Below are 21770 nucleotides of genomic sequence, written 5' to 3'. Positions count from 1 at the left end.
ATGAAAGAAATAAAAGCTGAAATAAATCATTCTCTCTACTATTATTCTGACATTTCACATTCTTAAAATAAAGTGGTGATCCTAACTGACCTAAGACAGGTAATTTTTACTTTAAATGTCAGGTATTGTGAAAAACTGAGTTGAAATATATTGGGCTATGGTGTATGTAATCTTCTCAACTTCAACTAAACCATGGGGTTTATTTCCCCCCTCCACAGAACTGGGAGGATGATGTCTGTCGCTTCCAGAAGATGTTTAGACATCCCAGTGACACAGAGCTGGTAGTTCTGGTTGGAAACCATGACATCGGCTTCCACTACGAGTAGGTGAACATCCACCATGAACTGATGGCACATTATACTGTAGAATCAATACTGATGGCACATTATACTGTAGAATCTAGACTGATGGCACATTATACTGTAGAATCTAGACTGATGGCACATTATACTGTAGAATCTAGACTGATGGCACATTATACTGTAGAATCTATACTGATGGCACATTATACTGTAGAATCTAGACTGACGGCACATTATACTGTAGAATCTATACTGATGGCACATTATACTGTAGAATTTAGACTGATGGCACATTATACTGTAGAATCTAGACTGATGGCACATTATACTGTAGAATCTAGACTGATGGCACATTATACTGTAGAATCTATACTGATGGCACATTATACTGTAGAATCTAGACTGATGGCACATTATACAAATTATATTATACTGTAGAATCTAGACTGATGGCACATTATACTGTAGAATCTATACTGATGGCACATTATACTGTAGAATCTAGACTGATGGCACATTATACTGTAGAATCTAGACTGATGGCACATTATACTGTAGAATCTAGACTGATGGCACATTATACTGTAGAATCTAGACTGATGGCACATTATACTGTAGAATCTAGACTGATGGCACATTATACTGTAGAATCTAGACTGATGGCACATTATACTGTAGAATCTAGACTGATGGCACATTATACTGAAGAATCTAGACTGATGGCACATTATACTGTAGAATCTAGACTGATGGCACATTATACTGAAGAATCTATACTGATGGCACATTATTACTGTAGAATCTAGACTGATGGCACATTATTACTGTAGAATCTAGACTGATGGCACATTATACTGTAGAATCTAGACTGATGGCACATTATACTGATGAATCTAGACTGATGGCACATTATACTGTAGAATCTAGACTGATGGCACATTATACTGTAGAATCTAGACTGATGGCACATTATACTGTAGAATCTAGACTGATGGCACATTATACTGTAGAATCTAGACTGATGGCACATTATTACTGTAGAATCTAGACTGATGGCACATTATACTGTAGAATCTAGACTGATGGCACATTATTACTGTAGAATCTAGACTGATGGCACATTATACTGTAGAATCTAGACTGATGGCACATTATTACTGTAGAATCTAGACTGATGGCACATTATTACTGTAGAATCTAGACTGATGGCACATTATACTGTAGAATCTAGACTGATGGCACATTATTACTGTAGAATCTAGACTGATGGCACATTATACTGTAGAATCTAGACTGATGGCACATTATTACTGTAGAATCTAGACTGATGGCACATTATACTGTAGAATCTAGACTGATGGCACATTATTACTGTAGAATCTAGACTGATGGCACATTATACTGTAGAATCTAGACTGATGGCACATTATTACTGTAGAATCTAGACTGATGGCACATTATACTGTAGAATCTAGACTGATGGCACATTATTACTGTAGAATCTAGACTGATGGCACATTATACTGTAGAATCTAGACTGATGGCACATTATACTGTAGAATCTAGACTGATGGCACATTATTACTGTAGAATCTATACTGATGGCACATTATACTGTAGAATCTAGACTGATGGCACATTATACTGTAGAATCTAGACTGATGGCACATTATACTGAAGAATCTATACTGATGGCACATTATTACTGTAGAATCTAGACTGATGGCACATTATTACTGTAGAATCTAGACTGATGGCACATTATACTGAAGAATCTATACTGATGGCACATTATTACTGTAGAATCTAGACTGATGGCACATTATTACTGTAGAATCTAGACTGATGGCACATTATACTGTAGAATCTAGACTGATGGCACATTATACTGATGGCACATTATACTGTAGCCCAAGTTGCCATGTCCATACTGTAAACCTGAATTATGAATGTTATGTCAAGTCAATAAGGCCTTTTCAAAATCTATGTTTTTGCCTTCTCGTTTGCTGATTACGAAAAGGCCAAAGCATAATGTGGAATAGTGAAATAATTCAATGTATAGACCTAGTACCGTACGGTAACCTCTCTGTTACGTGAACATTCTGGTACCATACGGTAACCTCTCTGTTACTTGAACATTCTAGTACCGTGCGGTAACCTCTATGTTACGTGACCATTCTAGTACCGTACGGCAGCCTCTCTGTTACGTGAACATTCTAGTACCGTACGGCAGCCTCTCTGTTACGTGAACATTCTAGAACCGTACGGCAGCCTCTCTGTTACTTGAACATTCTAGTACCGTACGGCAGCCTCTCTGTTACGTGAACATTCTAGTACCGTACGGCAGCCTCTCTGTTACGTGAACATTCTAGTACCGTACGGCAGCCTCTATGTTACGTGAACATTCTAGTACCGTACGGCAGCCTCTATGTTACGTGAACATTCTAGTACCGTACAGCAGCCTCTGTTACGTGAACATTCTAGTACCGTACAACAGCCTCTCTGTTACGTGAACATTCTAGTACCGTACGGCAGCCTCTATGTTACGTGAACATTCTAGTACCGTACGGCAGCCTCTATGTTACGTGAACATTCTAGTACCGTACGGCCTTCTATGTTACGTGAACATTCTAGTACCGTACGGCAACCTCTATGTTACGTGAACATTCTAGTACCGTACGGCAGCCTCTCTGTTACGTGAACATTCTAGTACCGTACGGCAGCCTCTATGTTACGTGAACATTCTAGTACCGTACGGTAACCTCTGTTACGTGAACATTCTAGTACCGTACGGTAACCTCTATGTTACGTGAACATTCTAGTACCGTACGGCAGCCTCTCTGTTACGTGAACATTCTAGTACCGTACGGCAGCCTCTATGTTACGTGAACATTCTAGTACCGTACGGTAACCTCTGTTACGTGAACATTCTAGTACCGTACGGCAGCCTCTCTATTACGTGAACATTCTGGTACCGTACGGCATCCTCTCTGTTACGTGAACATTCCGGTTACGGTAACCTATCTGTTGCGTCAACATTCCGGTACGGTAACCTCTCTGTTACGTGAACATTCGTGATAAATGATGACTTGAGTCAAACTGTTAACGAGATGAAAATAAGCCCATAAAGTCTCACAAATAATCCACACAGCAGTTTGGACTTGGACTGAAGTCTAACTGTCTTGGTTCTTTGTCCTCCTGAAGAATGGACTGGTTCAAGTTACAGCGCTTTGAGAAGGCCTTCAATACCACCTCCACCAGAATGGTCACCAAGAAAGGAGTGAAGTAAGTCACTGCGCTGTTTGACCTCCTTATGTAAATCTCTCCATCCCCACTCTATCATCTCTACCCTGTCTCTCTTATCTCTGTCTCGCTTGTTCCCCTCTCTCTTCCCCTCTCTCTTCCTCTCTTCCCCTCTCTCTTCTTCTCACTCTATCATCTCTACCCTGTCTCTCTTATCTCTGTCTCGCTTGTTCCCCTTTCTCTTCCTCTCACTCTATCATCTCTACCCTGTCTCTCTTATCTCTGTCTCGCTTGTTCCCCTCTCTCTTCCTCTCACTCTATCATCTCTACCCTGTTTCTCTTATCTGTCTCGCTTGTTCCCCTCTCTCTTCCTCTCACTCTATCATCTCTACCCTGTCTCTCTTATCACTGTCTCGCTTGTTCCCCTCTCTCTTCCTCTCACTCTATCATCTCTACCCTGTCTCTCTTATCTCTGTCTCGCTTGTTCCCCTCTCTCTTCCTCTCACTCTATCATCTCTACCCTGTCTCTCTTATCTCTGTCTCGCTTGTTCCCCTCTCTCTTCCTCTCACTCTATCATCTCTACCCTGTCTCTCTTATCTCTGTCTCGCTTGTTCCCCTCTCTCTTCCTCTCACTCTATCATCTCTACCCTGTCTCTCTTATCTCTGTCTCGCTTGTTCCCCTCTCTCTTCCTCTCACTCTATCATCTCTACCCTGTCTCTCTTATCTCTGTCTCGCTTGTTCCCCTCTCTCTTCCTCTCACTCTATCATCTCTACCCTGTCTCTCTTATCTCTGTCTCGCTTGTTCCCCTCTCTCTTCCTCTCACTCTATCATCTCTATCCTGTCTCTCTTATCTCTGTCTCGCTTGTTCCCCTCTCTCTTCCTCTCACTCTATCCTGTCTCTCTTATCTCTGTCTCGCTTGTTCCCCTCTCTCTTCCTCTCACTCTATCATTTCTATCCTGTCTCTCTTATCTCTGTCTCGCTTGTTCCACTCTCTCTTCCTCTCACTATCATGTTTCTCTTATCTGTCTCGCTTGTTCCCCTCTCTCTTCCTCTCACTCTATCATCTCTACCCTGTCTCTCTTATCTCTGTCTCGCTTGTTCCCCTCTCTCTTCCTCTCACTCTATCATTTCTATCCTGTCTCTCTTATCTCTGTCTCGCTTGTTCCACTCTCTCTTCCTCTCACTATCATGTTTCTCTTATCTGTCTCGCTTGTTCCCCTCTCTCTTTCTCTCTCCATCCCCACTCTATCATCTCTATTATCTCTGTCTTGCTTGCTCCCTTCTCTCTCGCTCTCCCTCTCTCGGTGTGTCTTTCTTGCTAGTTCCCCTCTATCTCTTCCTCTCTTTCCCTCTGTCTCTCTCTATTCAACCCCCAGCCTGTATGTATTCTGTGAGGTCAGAATTTAAATCCCTTCATGATGATCCATCCTGTTTTATGTTTGTTGTGTCTCTGTCTCTCTACTGTATAAACCCTAAGGTGTTGTCTCTCTACTGTATAAACCCCAAGGTGTTGTCTCTCTACTGTATAAACCCTAAGGTGTTGTCTCTCTCTCTACTGTATAAACCCTAAGGTGTTGTCTCTCTACGGTATAAACCCTAAGGTGTTGTCTCTCTACTGTATAAACCCCAAGGTGTTGTCTCTGACTCTCTACTATATAAACCCTAAGGTGTTGTCTCTCTACTGTATAAACCCCAAGGTGTTGTCTCTGACTCTCTACTATATAAACCCCAAGGTGTTGTCTCTGACTCTCTACTGTATAAACCCTAAGGTGTTGTCTCTCTACTGTATAAACCCTAAGGTGTTGTCTCTCTACTGTATAAACCCCAAGGTGTTGTCTCTGTCTCTCTATTATATAAACCCCAAGGTGTTGTCTCTCTACTGTATAAACCCTAAGGTGTTGTCTCTCTACTGTATGAACCCTAAGGTGTTGTCTCTCTACTGTATAAACCCTAAGGTGTTGTCTCTCTACTGTATAAACCCTAAGGTGTTGTCTCTCTATTGTATAAACCCCAAGGTGTTGTCTCTGTCTCTCTACTATATAAACCCTAAGGTGTTGTCTCTCTACTGTATAAACCCTAAGGTGTTGTCTCTCTACTGTATAACCCCCAAGGTGTTGTCTCTCTACTGTATGAACCCTAAGGTGTTGTCTCTCTACTGTATAAACACTAAGGTGTTGTCTCTCTCTCTACGGTATGAACCCTAAGGTGTTGTCTCTCTACTGTATGAACCCTAAGGTGTTGTCTCTCTACTGTATAAACCCCAAGGTGTTGTCTCTCTACTGTATAAACCCTAAGGTGTTGTCTCTCTACTGTATAAACCCTAAGGGGTTGTCTCTCTACTGTATAAACCCTAAGGGTTGTCTCTCTACTGTATAAACCCTAAGGGGTTGTCTCTCTACTGTATAAACCCTAAGGTGTTGTCTCTCTACTGTATAAACCCCAAGGTGTTGTCTCTCTACTGTATAAACCCTAAGGTGTTGTCTCTCTACTGTATAAACCCTAAGGTGTTGTCTCTCTACTGTATAAACCCTAAGGTGTTGTTTCTCTCTCTATGGTATGAACCCTAAGGTGTTGTCTCTCTACTGTATAAACCCCAAGGTGTTGTCTCTCTACTGTATAAACCCTAAGGTGTTGTCTCTCTACTGTATAAACCCTAAGGTGTTGTCTCTCTCTACGGTATGTAGACCGCATTATCTACCAAGAGAATTCTCTTCGATTATAATCACAGCCGTATATATCCCCACCAAGCAGACACATCGATGGCTCTGAACGAACTTTATTTAACTCTTTGCAAACTGGAAACCATTTATCCGGAGGCTGCATTCATTGTTGCTGGGGATTTTAACAAGGCTAATCTGAAAACAAGACTCCCTAAATTTTATCAGCATATCGATTGCGCAACCAGGGGTGGAAAAACCTTGGATCACTGTTACTCTAACTTCCGCGACGCATATAAGGCCCTGCCCTGCCCCCTTTCGGAAAAGCTGACCGCGACTCCATTTTGCTGATCCCTGCCTACAGACAGAAACTAAAACAAGAAGCTCCCACGCTGAGGTCTGTCCAACGCTGGTCCGACCAAGCTGACTCCACACTCCAAGACTGCTTCCATCACGTGGACTGGGACATGTTTCGTATTGCGTCAGATAACAACATTGACGAATACGCTGATTCGTTGTGCGAGTTCATTAGAACGTGCGTTGAAGATGTCGTTCCCATAGCAACGATTAAAACATTCCCTAACCAAAAACCGTGGATTGATGGCAGCATTCGCGTAAAACTGAAAGCGCGAACCACTGCTTTTAATCAGGGCAAGGTGTCTGGTAACATGACTGAATACAAACAGTGCAGCTATTCCCTCCGTAAGGCTATCAAACAAGCTAAGCGTCAGTACAGAGACAAAGTAGAATCTCAATTCAACGGCTCAGACACAAGAGGCATGTGGCAGGGTCTACAGTCAATCACGGACTACAGGAAGAAATCCAGCCCAGTCACGGACCAGGATGTCTTGCTCCCAGGCAGACTAAATAACTTTTTGCCCGCTTTGAGGACAATACAGTGCCACTGACACGGCCTGCAACGGAAACATGCGGTCTCTCCTTCACTGCAGCCGAGGTGAGTAAAACATTTAAACGTGTTAACCCTCGCAAGGCTGCAGGCCCAGACGGCATCCCCAGCCGCGCCCTCAGAGCATGCGCAGACCAACTGGCTGGTGTGTTTACGGACATATTCAATCAATCCCTATACCAGTCTGCTGTTCCCACATGCTTCAAGAGGGCCACCATTGTTCCTGTTCCCAAGAAAGCTAAGGTAACTGAGCTAAACGACTACCGCCCGTAGCACTCACTTCCGTCATCATGAAGTGCTTTGAGAGACTAGTCAAGGACCATATCACCTCCACCCTACCTGACACCCTAGACCCACTCCAATTTGCTTACCGCTCAAATAGGTCCACAGACGATGCAATCTCAACCACACTGCACACTGCCCTAACCCATCTGGACAAGAGGAATACCTATGTGAGAATGCTGTTCATCGACTACAGCTCGGCATTCAACACCATAGTACCCTCCAAGCTCGTCATCAAGCTCGAGACCCTGGGTCTCGACCCCGCCCTGTGCAACTGGGTACTGGACTTCCTGACGGGCCGCCCCAGGTGGTGAGGGTAGGTAACAACATCTCCTCCCCGCTGATCCTCAACACTGGGGCCCCACAAGGGTGCGTTCTGAGCCCTCTCCTGTACTCCCTGTTCACCCATGACTGCGTGGCCATGCACGCCTCCAACTCAATCATCAAGTTTGCGGACGACACAACAGGGGTAGGCTTGATTACCAACAACGACGAGACGGCCTACAGGGAGGAGGTGAGGGCCCTCGGAGTGTGGTGTCAGGAAAATAACCTCACACTCAACGTCAACAAAACTAAGAAGATGATTGTGGACTTCAGGAAACAGCAGAGGGAACACCCCCTATCCACATCGATGGAACAGTAGTGGAGAGAGTAGCAAGTTTTAAGTTCCTCGGCATACACATCACAGACAAACTGAATTGGTCCACCCACACAGACAGCAACGCGAAGAAGGCGCAACAGCGCCTCTTCAACCTCAGGAGGCTGAGGAAATTCGGCTTGTCACCAAAAGCACTCACAAACTTCTACAGATGCACAATCGAGAGCATCCTGGCGGGCTGTATCACCGCCTGGTACGGCAACTGCTCCGCCCTCAACCGTAAGGCTCTCCAGAGGGTAGTGAGGTCTGCACAACGCATCACCGGGGCAAACTACCTGCCCTCCAGGACACCTACACCACCCGATGTTACAGGAAGGCCATAAAGATCATCAAGGACATCAACCACCCGAGCCACTGCCTGTTCACCCTGCTATCATCCAGAAGGTGAGGTCAGTACAGGTGCATCAAAGCAGGGACCGAGAGACTGAAAAACAGCTTCTATCTCAAGACCATCAGACTGTTAAACAGCCACCACTAACATTGAGTGGCTGCTGCCAACACACTGACACTGACTCAACTCCAGCCACTTTAATAATGGGAATTGATGGGAAATGATGTAAATATATCACTAGCCACTTTAAACAATGCTACCTTATATAATGTTACTTACCCTACATTATTCATCTCGTATGCATACGTATATACTGTACTCTATATCATCTACTGCATCCTTATGTAATACATGTATCACTAGCCACTTTAACTATGCCACTTTGTTTACATACTCATCTCATATGTATATACTGTACTCGATACCATCTACTGTATTTTGCCTATGCTGCTCTGTACCATCACTCATTCATATATCCTTATGTACATATTCTTTATCCCCTTACACTGTGTATAAGAAAGTAGTTTAGGAATTGTTAGTTAGATTACTTGTTGGTTATTACTGCATTGTCGGAACTAGAAGCACAAGCATTTCGCTACACTCGCATTAACATCTGCTAACCATGTGTATGTGACAAATAAAATTTGATTTGATTTGATTTGATTATGAACCCTAAGGTGTTGTCTCTCTACTGTATAAACCCTAAGGTGTTGTCTCTCTACTGTATAAACCCTAAGGTGTTGTCTCTCTACTGTATGAACCCTAAGGTGTTGTCTCTCTACTGTATAAACCCTAAGGTGTTGTCTCTCTACGGTATGAACCCTAAGGTGTTGTCTCTCTACTGTATAAACCCTAAGGTGTTGTCTCTCTACTGTATAAACCCCAAGGTGTTGTCTCTCTCTCTACTGTATAAACCCTAAGGTGTTGTCTCTCTCTCTACTGTATAAACCCTAAGGTGTTGTCTCTCTACTGTATAAACCCTAAGGTGTTGTCTCTCTCTACGGTATGAACCCTAAGGTGTTGTCTCTCTACTGTATAAACCCCAAGGTGTTGTCTCTCTACTGTATAAACCCCAAGGTGTTGTCTCTCTCTCTACGGTATGAACCCTAAGGGGTTGTCTCTCTACTGTATAAACCCCAAGGTGTTGTCTCTCTCTCTACGGTATAAACCCTAAGGTGTTGTCTCTCTACTGTATAAACCCTAAGGTGTTGTCTCTCTACTGTATAAACCCTAAGGTGTTGTCTCTCTCTCTACGGTATGAACCCTAAGGTGTTGTCTCTCTACTGTATAAACCCCAAGGTGTTGTCTCTCTACTGTATAAACCCTAAGGGGTTGTCTCTCTACTGTATAAACCCCAAGGTGTTGTCTCTCTCTCTACGGTATAAACCCTAAGGTGTTGTCTCTCTACTGTATAAACCCCAAGGTGTTGTCTCTCTACTGTATAAACCCTAAGGGGTTGTCTCTCTACTGTATAAACCCCAAGGTGTTGTCTCTCTCTCTACGGTATAAACCCTAAGGTGTTGTCTCTCTACTGTATAAACCCCAAGGTGTTGTCTCTCTCTCTACGGTATGAACCCTAAGGTGTTGTCTCTCTACTGTATAAACCCCAAGGTGTTGTCTCTCTACTGTATAAACCCTAAGGGGTTGTCTCTCTACTGTATAAACCCTAAGGTGTTGTCTCTCTGCACGGTATGAACCCTAAGGTGTTGTCTCTCTACTGTATAAACCCTAAGGTGTTGTCTCTCTACTGTATGAACCCTAAGGTGTTGTCTCTCTACTGTATAAACCCTAAGGTGTTGTCTCTCTACGGTATAAACCCTAAGGGGTTGTCTCTCTACGGTATAAACCCTAAGGGGTTGTCTCTCTACTGTATAAACCCTAAGGTGTTGTCTCTCTACTGTATGAACCCTAAGGTGTTGTCTCTCTACTGGTATAAACCCTAAGGGGTTGTCTCTCTACTGTATAAACCCTAAGGTGTTGTCTCTCTACTGTATAATCCCCAAGGTGTTGTCTCTCTACTGTATAAACCCAAAGGTGTTGTCTCTCTACTGTATAAACCCCAAGGTGTTGTCTCTCTACTGTATAAACCCAAAGGTGTTGTCTCTCTACTGTATAAACCCTAAGGTGTTGTCTCTCTACTGTATAAACCCTAAGGTGTTGGCTCTCTACTGTATAAACCCTAAGGTGTTGTCTCTCTACGGTATAAACCCTAAGGTGTTGTCTCTCTACTGTATAAACCCTAAGGTGTTGGCTCTCTACTGTATAAACCCTAAGGTGTTGTCTCTCTACTGTATAAACCCTAAGGTGTTGTCTCTCTCTACGGTATGAACCCTAAGGTGTTGTCTCTGTCTCTCTACTATATAAACCCTAAGGTGTTGTCTCTCTCTACTGTATAAACCCCAAGGTGTTGTCTCTCTACTGTATAAACCCTAAGGTGTTGTCTCTCTACTGTATAAACCCTAAGGTGTTGTCTCTCTCTACGGTATGAACCCTAAGGTGTTGTCTCTGTCTCTCTACTGTATAAACCCTAAGGTGTTGTCTCTCTACTGTATAAACCCTAAGGTGTTGTCTCTCTACTGTATAAACCCTAAGGTGTTGTCTCTCTACTGTATAAACCCTAAGGTGTTGTCTCTCTACTGTATAAACCCTAAGGTGTTGTCTCTCTACTGTATGAACCCTAAGGTGTTGTCTCTCTCTCTACTGTATGAACCCTAAGGTGTTGTCTCTCTACTGTATGAACCCCAAGGTGTTGTCTCTCTACTGTATAAACCCAAAGGTGTTGGCTCTCTACTGTATAAACCCTAAGGTGTTGTCTCTCTACTGTATAAACCCTAAGGTGTTGTCTCTCTCTCTACGGTATGAACCCTAAGGTGTTGTCTCTCTACTGTATAAACCCCAAGGTGTTGTCTCTCTACTGTATAACCCCAAGGTGTTGTCTCTCTACTGTATAAACCCTAAGGTGTTGTCTCTCTACTGTATAACCCCCAAGGTGTTGTCTCTCTACTGTATAAACCCTAAGGTGTTGTCTCTCTACTGTATAAACCCCAAGGTGTTGTCTCTCTACTGTATAAACCCTAAGGTGTTGTCTCTCTACTGTATAAACCCTAAGGTGTTGTCTCTCTACTGTATAAACCCTAAGGTGTTGTCTCTCTACTGTATAAACCCTAAGGTGTTGTCTCTCTCTCTACGGTATGAACCCTAAGGTGTTCTCTCTCTACTGTATAAACCCCAAGGTGTTGTCTCTCTACTGTATGAACCCTAAGGTGTTGTCTCTCTACTGTATGAACCCTAAGGTGTTGTCTCTCTACTGTATAAACCCTAAGGTGTTGTCTCTCTACTGTATAAACCCTAAGGTGTTGTCTCTCTACTGTATGAACCCTAAGGTGTTGTCTCTCTACTGTATAAACCCTAAGGTGTTGTCTCTCTACTGTATAAACCCTAAGGTGTTGTCTCTGTCTCTCTACTGTATAAACCCTAAGGTGTTGTCTCTCTCTACTGTATGAACCCTAAGGTGTTGTCTCTCTACTGTATAAACCCCAAGGTGTTGTCTCTCTACTGTATAAACCCCAAGGTGTTGTCTCTGTCTCTCTACTGTATGAACCCTAAGGTGTTGTCTCTCTACTGTATAAACCCTAAGGTGTTGTCTCTCTACTGTATAAACCCCAAGGTGTTGTCTCTGTCTCTCTACTGTATGAACCCTAAGGTGTTGTCTCTCTACTGTATAAACCCTAAGGTGTTGTCTCTCTACTGTATAAACCCTAAGGTGTTGTCTCTCTCTACTGTATAAACCCTAAGGTGTTGTCTCTCTACTGTATAAACCCTAAGGTGTTGTCTCTCTCTACTGTATAAACCCTAAGGGGTTGTCTCTCTACTGTATAAACCCTAAGGTGTTGTCTCTCTACTGTATAAACCCTAAGGTGTTGTCTCTCTACTGTATAAACCCCAAGGTGTTGTCTCTCTACTGTATAAACCCTAAGGTGTTGTCTCTGTCTCTCTACTGTATAAACCCTAAGGTGTTGTCTCTCTACTGTATAAACCCCAAGGTGTTGTCTCTGTCTCTCTACTGTATAAACCCTAAGGTGTTGTCTCTCTCTCTCTACTGTATAAACCCCAAGGTGTTGTCTCTGTCTCTCTACTGTATAAACCCTAAGGTGTTGTCTCTCTCTACTGTATGAACCCTAAGGTGTTGTCTCTCTACTGTATAAACCCTAAGGGGTTGTCTCTCTACTGTATAAACCCCAAGGTGTTGTCTCTCTACTGTATAAACACTAAGGTGTTGTCTCTCTACTGTATAAACCCTAAGGTGTTGTCTCTCTACTGTATAAACCCTAAGGTGTTGTCTCTCTACTGTATAAACCCTAAGGTGTTGTCTCTCTACTGTATAACCCCCAAGGTGTTGTCTCTCTACTGTATGAACCCTAAGGTGTTGTCTCTCTACTGTATAAACCCTAAGGTGTTGTTTCTCTACTGTATAAACCCTAAGGTGTTGTCTCTCTACTGTATAAACCCCAAGGTGTTGTCTCTCTACTGTATGAACCCTAAGGTGTTGTCTCTCTACTGTATGAACCCTAAGGGGTTGTCTCTCTACTGTATAAACCCTAAGGTGTTGTCTCTCTACTGTATAAACCCTAAGCTGTTGTCTCTCTACTGTATGAACCCCAAGGTGTTGTCTCTCTCTACTGTATAAACCCTAAGGTGTTGTCTCTCTACTGTATGAACCCTAAGGGGTTGTCTCTCTACTGTATGAACCCCAAGGTGTTGTCTCTCTACTGTATAAACCCTAAGGTGTTGTCTCTCTACTGTATAAACCCCAAGGTGTTGTCTCTCTACTGTATAAACCCTAAGGTGTTGTCTCTTTACTGTATAAACCCTAAGGTGTTGTCTCTCTACTGTATAAACCCTAAGGTGTTGTCTCTCTACTGTATGAACCCTAAGGTGTTGTCTCTCTACTGTATGAACCCTAAGGTGTTGTCTCTCTACGGTATGAACCCTAAGGTGTTTTCACTCTACTGGTGAACAGGTTTGCGTCTCTCGTTGTTTTTTTCTCTAGCTTTCTGTTGGTCAACAGCGTGGCGTTGCATGGTGACGGTTGTCCTATCTGCCAATCAGTGGAGAAACAGCTTCACACACTGTCCAGGGACCTCAACTGTTCACTACTACAGGTGGGTCTTCTACCACCCACACACCCTGTTCACCCACGACTGCGTGGCCAATCACGCCTCCAACTCAATCATTAAGTTTGCAGACGATACAACAGTAGTAGGCTTGATTACCAACAATGACGAGACAGCTTACAGGGAGAAGGTGAGGTTCTTCACCGCCTGGTACTGCAACTGCACCACCCGCAACCTCAGGGCTCTCCAGAGGGTAGTGTGGTCTCTCCAACCCATCACCGGGGACAAACTACCTGCCCTCCAGGACACCTAAACCACCCGATGTCACAGGAAGGCTGAAAAGATAATCAAGGACATCAATCACCCGAGCCACGTCCTGTTCACCCCGAGCTGGAACAGAGAGACTGAAAACAGCCTCTATCTCAAGGCCATCAGACTGTTAAATAGCCATCACTAGCCGGCTACAACCCGGTTACTCAACCCTGCACCTTAGAGATTTTACCACCCGGTTACTCAACCCTGCACCTTAGAGATTTTACCACCCGGTTACTCAAACCTGCACCTTAGAGACTGCACCACCTGGTTACTCACCCCTGCACCTTAGAGACTGCACCACCCGGTTGCTCAACCCTGCACCTTAGAGGATGCTGCTCTATATACATAGACATGGAAACACTGGTCACTTTAATAATGGAACACTTTAATCATGTTTACATACTGTTTAACTCATAACTACATTTCAGCCTTATTCTAAAATGGATTTTTAAAATGTTTTTCTTCAATCTACACACAATACCCCATCATGACAAAGAGAAAACAGGTTTTCCTAATTTATTCAAATTTAAAAACTGAAATACTTTATGTACATAAGTATTCAGACCCGTTGCTAGGAGACTCGAAATTGAGCTCAGGTGCATCCTGTTTCTATTGATCATCCTTGATGTTTCTACAACTTGATAAGAGTCCACCTGTGGTAAGTTCAATTGAATGAATATGATTTGGAAAGGCACACACCTGTCTGTATAAGGTCTCACAGTTGACAGTGCACGTCAGAGCAAAAAACCAAGCCATGAGGTTGAAGGAATTGTCCGTAGAGCTCCGAGACAGGATTGTGTCGAGGCACAGATCTGAGGAAGGGTCCCAAAAAATGTCTGCAGCATTGAAGGTCCCCAAGAACACAGTGACCTCCATCATTCTTAAATGGAGGAAGTTTGGAACCACCAAGACTCTTCCGGGAGCTGGCTGCCTGGAAAAACTAAGCAATCGGGGAGAAGGGCCTTGGAAAATATTGCACGCGCGATAAAACAGTGTGTATATTGCGACTGTATGTACAACAATGCTCCTCTCCTCTGTTTCACTTTAATGTTTTGTTATCTGCCAGAATTCTGAGTCCAGCATTATAAGAGAATACTGCCAAGACGCGTGGACCTATCCTTCCACTACACCTATCATCCTGCAGGTAGATGCAATCTTTATTACATAGTAACAACCCCTACTCTGTTACATAGTAATAACCCCTGTTACATAGTAACAACAACTACACTGTTACATAGTAACAACCACTACACTGTTACATAGTAATAACCACTACACTGTTACATAGTAACAACCACTACACTGTTACATAGTAACAACCACTACACTGTTACATAGTAACAACCACTACACTGTTACATAGTAACAACCCCTGTTACATAGTAATAACCACTACACTGTTACATAGTAACAACCCCTGTTACATAGTAATAACCACTACACTGTTACATGGTAACAACCCCTGTTACATAGTAATAACCACTACACTGTTCCATAGTAACAACCAATACACTGCTACATAGTAATAACCACTACACTGTTACATAGTAACAACCAATACACTGCTACATAGTAACAACCACTACACTGTTACATAGTAACAACCACTACTCTGTTACATAGTAACAACCCCTGTTACATAGTAATAACCACTACACTGTTACATAGTAACAACCACTACACTCTTACATAGTAACAACCCCTGTTACATAGTAATAACCACTACACTGTTACATAGTAACAACCCCTGTTACATAGTAATAACCACTACACTGTTACATAGTAACAACCAATACACTGCTACATAGTAACAACCACTACACTGTTACATAGTAACAACCACTACTCTGTTACATAGTAATAACCCCTGTTACATAGTAACAACCACTACTCTGTTACATAGTAACAACCCCTGTTACATAGTAACAACCACTACACTGTTACATGGTAACAACCACTACTCTGTTACATAGTAATAACCCCTGTTACATAGTAATAACCCCTGTTACATAGTAATAACCCGTTACATAGTAATAACCCCTGTTACATAGTAATAACCCCTGTTACATAGTAACAACCACTACACTGCTACATAGTAATAACCTCTGTTACATAGTAATAACCACTACACTGTTACATAGTAACAACCCCTGTTACATAGTAACAACCACTACACTATTACATAGTAACAACCACTACACTGTTACATAGTAATAACCCGTTACATAGTAACAACCACTACACTGCTACATAGTAATAACCCGTTACATAGTAATAACCCCTGTTACATAGTAATAACCCCTGTTACATAGTAACAACCACTACACTGCTACATAGTAATAACCCCTGTTACATAGTAATAACCCCTGTTACATAGTAACAACCACTACACTATTACATAGTAACAACCCCTGTTACATAGTAACAACCACTACACTGCTACATAGTAATAACCCCTGTTACATAGTAATAACCCCTGTTACATAGTAATAACCTCTGTTACATAGTAATAACCACTACACTGTTACATAGTAACAACCCCTGTTACATAGTAACAACCACTACACTATTACATAGTAACAACCACTACACTGTTACATAGTAACAACCCCTGTTACATAGTAACAACCACTACACTATTACATAGTAACAACCACTACACTATTACATAGTAACAACCACTACACTGTTACATAGTAATAACCCCTGTTACATAGTAACAACCACTACACTATTACATAGTAACAACCACTACACTGTTACATAGTAATAACCACTACACTGCTACATAGTAATAACCCGTTACATAGTAATAACCCGTTACATAGTAATAACCACTACACTATTACATAGTAATAACCACTACACTGTTACATAGTAATAACCCCTGTTACATAGTAACAACCACTACACTGCTACATAGTAATAACCCCTGTTACATAGTAATAACCACTACACTGTTACATAGTAACAACCACTACTCTGTTACATAGTAATAACCCGTTACATAGTAACAACCACTACACTGCTACATAGTAATAACCCGTTACATAGTAATAACCCCTGTTACATAGTAATAACCCCTGTTACATAGTAACAACCACTACACTGTTACATAGTAACAACCCCTGTTACATAGTAACAACCACTACACTGTTACATAGTAACAACCCCTGTTACATAGTAACAACCACTACACTATTACATAGTAACAACCACTACACTATTACATAGTAACAACCACTACACTGTTACATAGTAATAACCCCTGTTACATAGTAACAACCACTACACTATTACATAGTAACAACCACTACACTGTTACATAGTAACAACCACTACACTGCTACATAGTAATAACCCGTTACATAGTAATAACCCGTTACATAGTAACAACCACTACACTGTTACATAGTAACAACCCCTGTTACATAGTAATAACCACTACACTGTTACATAGTAATAACCCCTGTTACATAGTAACAACCACTACACTGCTACATAGTAATAACCTCTGTTACATAGTAATAACCACTACACTGTTACATAGTAACAACCACTACTCTGTTACATAGTAATAACCCGTTACATAGTAACAACCACTACACTGCTACATAGTAATAACCCGTTACATAGTAATAACCCCTGTTACATAGTAATAACCCCTGTTACATAGTAACAACCACTACACTGTTACATAGTAACAACCCCTGTTACATAGTAACAACCACTACTCTGTTACATAGTAATAACCCCTGTTACATAGTAACAACCACTACTCTGTTACATAGTAACAACCACTACACTGTTACATAGTAATAACCCCTGTTACATAGTAACACCCACTACACTGTTACATAGTAACAACCACTACACTGTTACATAGTAATAACCACAACACTGTTACATAGTAATAACCCCTGTTACATAGTAATAACCACAACACTGTTACATAGTAATAACCACTACACTGGTATAGTAATAACCCCTGATAAATAGTAACAACCCCTGTTACATAGTAATAACCCCTGTTACATAGTAATAACAACTACACTGTTACATAGTAACAACCCCTGTTACATAGTAATAACCCCTGTTACATAGTAATAACAACTACACTGTTACATAGTAACAACCCCTGTTACACAGTAATAACCCCTGTTACATAGTAATAACAACTACACTGTTACATAGTAATAACCCCTGTTACATAGTAATAACAACTACACTGTTACATAGTAACAACCCCTGTTACATAGTAATAACAACTACACTGTTACATAGTAATAACCACTACACTGTTACTTAGTAATAACCCCTGTTACATAGTAACAACCACTACACTGTTACATAGTAACAACCACAACACTGTTATAGTAACAACCCCTGTTACATAGTAACAACCCCTGTTGCATAGTAACAACCACTACACTGTTACATAGTAACAACCACTACACTGTTACATAGTAACAACCACTACACTGTTACATAGTAATACCCACTACACTGTTACATAGTAACAACCACTACACTGTTACATAGTAATACCCACTACACTGTTACATAGTAACAACCACTACACTGTTACATAGTAATAACCACTACACTGTTACATAGTTATAACCCCTGTTACATAGTAATAACCACTACACTGTTACATAGTAACAACCACTACACTGTTACATAGTAATAACCACTACACTGTTACATAGTAACAACCACTACACTGTTACATAGTAATAACCCCTGTTACATAGTAAAAACCCCTGTTACATAGTAACAACCACTACACTGTTACATAGTAACAACCACTACACTGTTACATAGTAATAACCCCTGTTACATAGTAACAACCACTACACTGTTACATAGTAATAACGACTACACTGTTACATAGTAACAACCACTACACTGTTACATAGTAATAACCACAACACTGTTACATATTAATAACCCCTGTTACATAGTAACAACCACTACACTGTTACATAGTAACAACCACTGCACTGTTATAGTAATAACCCCTGATATATAGTAACAACCCCTGTTACATAGTAACAACCACTACACTGTTACATAGTAATAACCACTACATGGTTACATTGTAATAACCACTACACTGTTATAGTAATAACCCCTGATAAATAGTAACAACCCCTGTTACATAGTAATAACCCCTGTTACATAGTAATAACAACTACACTGTTACATAGTAATAACCACTACACTGTTACATAGTAATAACCCCTATTACATAGTAACAACCCCTGTTACATAGTAACAACCACTACACTGTTAAATAGTAATAACCCCTGTTACATAGTAACAACCCCTGTTACATAGTAATAACAACTACACTGTTAAATAGTAATAACCACTACACTGTTACATAGTAATAACCCCTGTTACATAGTAACAACCACTTCACTGTTATATAGTAACAACCCCTGTTACATAGTAATAACCACTACACTGTTACACAGTAATAACCACTACACTGTTACATAGTAACAACCACAACACTTATAGTAATAACCCCTGTTACATAGTAACAACCCCTGTTACATAGTAACAACCACTACACTGTTACATAGTAACAACCACTACACTGTTACATAGTAATAACCACTACACTGGTACATAGTAATAACCACTACACTGTTACATAGTAACAACCCCTGTTACATAGTAACAACCACTACACTGTTACATAGTAACAACCCCTGTTACATAGTAATACCCACTACACTGTTACATAGTAACAACCCCTGTTACATAGTAACAACCACTACACTGTTACATAGTAATAACCCCTGTTACATAGTAATACCCACTACACTGTTACATAGTAATAACCCCTGTTACATAGTAATAACCACTACACTGTTACATAGTAATAACCACTACACTGTTACATAGTAACAACCCCTACTCTGTTACATAGTAATAACCCCTGTTACATAGTATTAACCACTACACTGTTACATAGTAATAACCACTACACTGTTACATAGTAATAACCACTACACTGTTACATAGTAACAGCCACTACACTGTTACATAGTAATAACCACTACACTGTTATAGTAATAACCCCTGTTACATAGTAATACCCACTACACTGTTACATATTAATAACCCTGTTACATAGTAACAACCACTACACTGTTACATAGTAACAGCCACTACACTGTTACATAGTAATAACCCCGTTACATAGTAATAACCCCTGTTACATAGTAATAACCCCTGTTACATAGTAACAACCACTACACTGCTACATAGTAATAACCCCTGTTACATAGTAATAACCCCTGTTACATAGTAACAACCACTACACTATTACATAGTAACAACCCCTGTTACATAGTAACAACCACTACACTGCTACATAGTAATAACCCCTGTTACATAGTAATAACCCCGGTTACATAGTAATAACCTCTGTTACATAGTAATAACCACTACACTGTTACATAGTAACAACCCCTGTTACATAGTAACAACCACTACACTATTACATAGTAACAACCACTACACTGTTACATAGTAACAACCCCTGTTACATAGTAACAACCACTACACTATTACATAGTAACAACCACTACACTATTACATAGTAACAACCACTACACTGTTACATAGTAATAACCCCTGTTACATAGTAACAACCACTACACTATTACATAGTAACAACCACTACACTGTTACATAGTAACAACCACTACACTGCTACATAGTAATAACCCGTTACATAGTAATAACCCGTTACATAGTAATAACCACTACACTATTACATAGTAATAACCACTACACTGTTACATAGTAATAACCCCTGTTACATAGTAACAACCACTACACTGCTACATAGTAATAACCCCTGTTACATAGTAATAACCACTACACTGTTACATAGTAACAACCACTACTCTGTTACATAGTAATAACCCGTTACATAGTAACAACCACTACACTGCTACATAGTAATAACCCGTTACATAGTAATAACCCCTGTTACATAGTAATAACCCCTGTTACATAGTAACAACCACTACACTGTTACATAGTAACAACCCCTGTTACATAGTAACAACCACTACACTGTTACATAGTAACAACCCCTGTTACATAGTAACAACCACTACACTATTACATAGTAACAACCCCTACACTATTACATAGTAACAACCACTACACTGTTACATAGTAATAACCCCTGTTACATAGTAACAACCACTACACTATTACATAGTAACAACCACTACACTGTTACATAGTAACAACCACTACACTGCTACATAGTAATAACCCGTTACATAGTAATAACCCGTTACATAGTAACAACCACTACACTGTTACATAGTAACAACCCCTGTTACATAGTAATAACCACTACACTGTTACATAGTAATAACCCCTGTTACATAGTAACAACCACTACACTGCTACATAGTAATAACCTCTGTTACATAGTAATAACCACTACACTGTTACATAGTAACAACCACTACTCTGTTACATAGTAATAACCCGTTACATAGTAACAACCACTACACTGCTACATAGTAATAACCCGTTACATAGTAATAACCCCTGTTACATAGTAATAACCCCTGTTACATAGTAACAACCACTACACTGTTACATAGTAACAACCCCTGTTACATAGTAACAACCACTACTCTGTTACATAGTAATAACCCCTGTTACATAGTAACAACCACTACTCTGTTACATAGTAACAACCACTACACTGTTACATAGTAATAACCCCTGTTACATAGTAACACCCACTACACTGTTACATAGTAACAACCACTACACTGTTACATAGTAATAACCACAACACTGTTACATAGTAATAACCCCTGTTACATAGTAATAACCACAACACTGTTACATAGTAATAACCACTACACTGTTATAGTAATAACCCCTGATAAATAGTAACAACCCC

General features: G+C 40.9%; 1 protein-coding gene across 1 annotated transcript in view; it reads left to right on the top strand.

The window, feature by feature from the left end:
* LOC135507562 (metallophosphoesterase 1-like) overlaps positions 1-21770 on the top strand; it is a 33191-nt gene that overhangs the window by 2114 nt on the left and 9307 nt on the right. Inside the window, exons 3-6 of the mRNA XM_064927081.1 lie at positions 219-322; positions 3507-3587; positions 13435-13546; positions 14880-14957. Coding sequence (XP_064783153.1) covers positions 219-322; positions 3507-3587; positions 13435-13546; positions 14880-14957 — 375 coding nt within the window. The remainder of the gene's footprint in view (positions 1-218; positions 323-3506; positions 3588-13434; positions 13547-14879; positions 14958-21770) is intronic.

Source organism: Oncorhynchus masou, chromosome 3 (genome assembly GCF_036934945.1).
Source record: "Oncorhynchus masou masou isolate Uvic2021 chromosome 3, UVic_Omas_1.1, whole genome shotgun sequence".
In the NCBI taxonomy this organism is placed as follows: Eukaryota; Metazoa; Chordata; class Actinopteri; order Salmoniformes; family Salmonidae; genus Oncorhynchus; species Oncorhynchus masou.
The sequence above is the reverse complement of the archived record's forward strand: the minus strand, read 5'-3'. Positions and strand labels throughout refer to the sequence as shown.